The following is a 3,676-nucleotide window of genomic DNA, read 5'->3' as shown; positions in this document are numbered from 1 at the left end:
TCCACAGTGTATTTTAGACTTATTGTAGGAGCTGAGCTGCAAATTTAGAAATTATATAAAAACACACAATCTTGCCAAAATGTATGACATATGAACACAGCCAAAATTATTAACAAAATGAAGAATGAAACTGTCCCCAAGGGTGAATTTACAGTATGCTCCTTAGTTTTTTTTTAACTCTTGTGAAATTTTCGTACACCTGAGAATTGTGGGAACCAAAAACGGACATTGAAAAAGATGCCAAACACCACGGACTCTTTTGAAATACATTTATGCATGAGCTTGTGAACATAGTGACCGCAGTGTAAGATTGCATTGAACTTGTTGAAATTAGATAAAAGGAAGTTTTCAAGCTGAATGTTTGACCTGCGGGAACAACAGACATACGTGTGTGTGTATGTATTTATATCAGCGGGTCATTCAGTGTTTTCTTCTTTCAGGCAACTACAGTGGACAGCGAGGTTCTCCGAGTGACAGCTGTGGACGGAGACAGCTCCTCAGCAAACAACATGCTGACATACTCCATTGTAATAATAATAATATTAATAATATAACTTTATTTGTAGAAGCCACAGTGAATGTTTCCATATGCAGATACACAAAGTGGTGAATGAGAGCACCTGAAGTATTTTAAACGAAAAAACACACCGAACAGCGGCCTTCGATGAGCTACCAAACAATGTCTGCGAGAAGCCGCAGAAGTTCGATTCAGCAGCAAAGTGCAATGTAGGGGCTGTTTCCATGGCGACAGTTCTTGCATGAAACGTAAAACCTTTGCTGTGTTTTTTTCTGGTCGTTAACATGACAACGGCGTTTTAGGGGCCTGAAAACGCAAACTTTTAAAACCGGGATCCAGAGTGTAATTTTTTGAAAACGGCGACCCTTCCTGTCATGTACTCGAGGATCGTTTTCACAATATTCTCACGTGAACACAGATTGTTTTTAAATGCAAAGGAAAGATTTTGCCATTTTTAGTAGAACCGTTCTCATCTAAACTAAATTATAATTTGGGGATCTTTAAATTTTAAGTGACCAATACATGAAGCCAGTCAGTAAACAGTCCTGGGACTCCTGCAGCATGTTGGCCGATGTTACAGAGAATATGAAACACATGAACACGCCAGAAAAATTCAGTTACAGCGGCGAGCAGGAAATGATTGTTTTTGCCATGTTATGCAATTGTTATTGTTTAGAAAACACCCCCAATGTATGTAAAAATGTATGTATGTATGCATATGTATAAAGTTTACTGTAGAGTGGTAGTCCAGGTTCACAGCAATTACAAATTAAATTTTAAAAAAAGATTACATTAAATCAGTTATATATTCTGTTTGTTTGGGATTTTTATTAACAAAGAAATAAAAGAGTGATGGTTTTTTACAACAACTATAAGAAAACAGGCTTATGAGGAGTTTGACAAAATACCTTAAATTGATATTAAAGCCTCAAGATAATCTATAAAACAAAATAATATTTGTGCTGTGTGGAAATTTGACCGTTAATTTGACTTTCTGTCATCAGACACCGACTTCAGAGGACTTCACTGTGACCAACTCAGGGGCTTTTATGTTGAAGAGACGTTTGAACTACAATCTAGTCCAAAAATACAACTTCCTCGTGACGGCCAAGGTGAGTGAAAAGACACAGCAGCTGAACATACAGAATCATTAAGACGAGATGGATACCTGACCGATGTGTCGCCTGGGTTCCTGCAGGACAGCGGGGGTCTGAATGACACGGCGACCGTGTTGATCAACGTAGTCGACTTCGATAACTTGAATCCGTATTTCAGCCACAACGTGTACCGAGCTTTTATTCTGGAGAATCAGGTGAGTCTCTGAAACTACATTCTGCAATATTTCTCTCACAAGTGATTATTAACGTCCTGTGGGAATTTCTTCTGATTTGGCACAAATGTCCGCTTGGACTCAAGGATGAGCTGATCAGATTTTGGTGGTCAAGGATCAAGGTCACTGTGACCTTGTGTGTCTCATTTCTGTGAGAGCGATATCTTAAGAACTCCACAAAGGAATTTCTTCAAATTTGGCACAAACATTTGAGTGGACTCGAGGATGAACTAATTAGATTTTTGTGGTTATATGTTAAAGGTCGAGGTCACCTTGAGCCTCGTCTTTCTCATTTTTTTGAAAGCGATATCGCAAAAACACCTTGAGGGAATTTCTTTAAATTTGGCACAAACGTCCCTTTGGACTCAACAATGAAATGATTTGATTTTAATGGTCAAAGGTCACAGGTGGGTCAGTGGTTAGCAATGTTGCCTCACAGCAAAAAGGCCCCGGGGACCCCCCCGTGTCTGCTTGGGTTTCCTTCGGTGCGGTTTTCCCCCACCAACAAAAACACGTACGTTAGCTTAAGTGCTCCCATCGGTGCTGCTAAACGGGGAGAAATAAATACACCTTGACCTTGTCTTTCTCATTCTTGTGAACACAATAAGCACCCTGAGGAAATTTCTGCAAAGTTGGCACAAACTTTCACTTGGACTCAGTGATGAATTTATTAGATTTGGGGGGGTCAAAGGTCATAGTAAGCTCATCTGTCACATTCTTATGAACACAATATCGTCAGGGCATCGGGGAGGTTTTCCAAACTCCACTCGGACACAGTGATGAACTGATTTGAATTTGGTGTATTAAGGACAGAGGTCAAGGTCAACACATTTTTTTGGACATAACTTAAGAATTCATGCAGTAAGTGTGAAAAGATTTCACATATTTCAGGCTGGGCCTTTTCGCACCATTGAGCCAGAAGCGATAAAGGCTCAGGACGGAGACACTGGAATCAACATGACTTTAGCTTACAGCATCAGTGCAGGTAAACCGCAAGAAATAAATACTTTGAATTCAGCTCTGATGTTTGAAGTTAAAACACTAAAATTTTAAACCTTGTGTGTTTAGTGTCTCCAGACAAGTATCGGACTAACTTTAACATCGACTCCAGCAGTGGAGTTGTGTCTGTGGTGACCGCTTTAGACAGAGAGGAGATGAACAGCAGCACGATCTCTGTCAACATCAAGGTACGTCACACGCCGAATACGTGCAAGTTGATTATAAAGCCCAGTAACACCATTCACACAGCTCGCTCAAGGGATTTTGGGATGTTTACAGCATACAGCACCTTCCGTCCTTTGAGTCAAATAAGGAAAAACACCACAAAAAACAACCTATAATGAGGAAAAATAGAAAAAAAATCAGAAAGAGAAACTGAGGAAGGATCCCACTCCCTGTTCAGGCAGACGTGCAAAAGATGTACAGTTGCACTATCCAATCACGGCACAGTAGCACAGCACCAAAACATTATTGGATAAAATGAAAAACGTGCGTGACTGGCAGCTACAAAAGCTCACTCGCTACATTAGTCGCTAGTTTGCTGGATTATAAGAAAGCCGCTAGCTCCCCAAAAACATAACCACAACTGAAGATACCAACCAATCAAGTAGGGCCTATTGATTACACCAAACTTAACTTAACAAGACATGGCCAAAAAAATACCAAGAAATTTGACTTTAAAAAAAAAAAAATTACAAGAAAATTACCGGAAAATAAGCACATTAATTAATTAATTAATCAATTAATAATTTAAAAATTTTCGTATTGTTTTCTGTATTTCCACAATTTTTTCAAGCTTTTCATTCCATGACCAAAATCATCTAATTGCA

General features: G+C 39.2%; 1 protein-coding gene across 1 annotated transcript; it reads left to right on the top strand.

Annotated features, from left to right (window-relative positions):
* Positions 1–440: 440 nt before the first annotated feature.
* On the top strand, positions 441–3,034 carry LOC121964869 (cadherin-23-like; the record flags this gene model as incomplete). Its single annotated transcript, XM_042515050.1, has 5 exons — positions 441–527; positions 1,522–1,629; positions 1,716–1,829; positions 2,739–2,832; positions 2,916–3,034. Coding segments are annotated over 5 exons (522 nt in total), but the record flags the coding sequence as incomplete, so codon positions are not given.
* Positions 3,035–3,676: the final 642 nt, after the last annotated feature.

Source organism: Plectropomus leopardus, unplaced genomic scaffold, assembly GCF_008729295.1.
Source record: "Plectropomus leopardus isolate mb unplaced genomic scaffold, YSFRI_Pleo_2.0 unplaced_scaffold17557, whole genome shotgun sequence".
In the NCBI taxonomy this organism is placed as follows: domain Eukaryota; kingdom Metazoa; phylum Chordata; class Actinopteri; order Perciformes; family Serranidae; genus Plectropomus; species Plectropomus leopardus.
The sequence above is the reverse complement of the archived record's forward strand: the minus strand, read 5'-3'. Positions and strand labels throughout refer to the sequence as shown.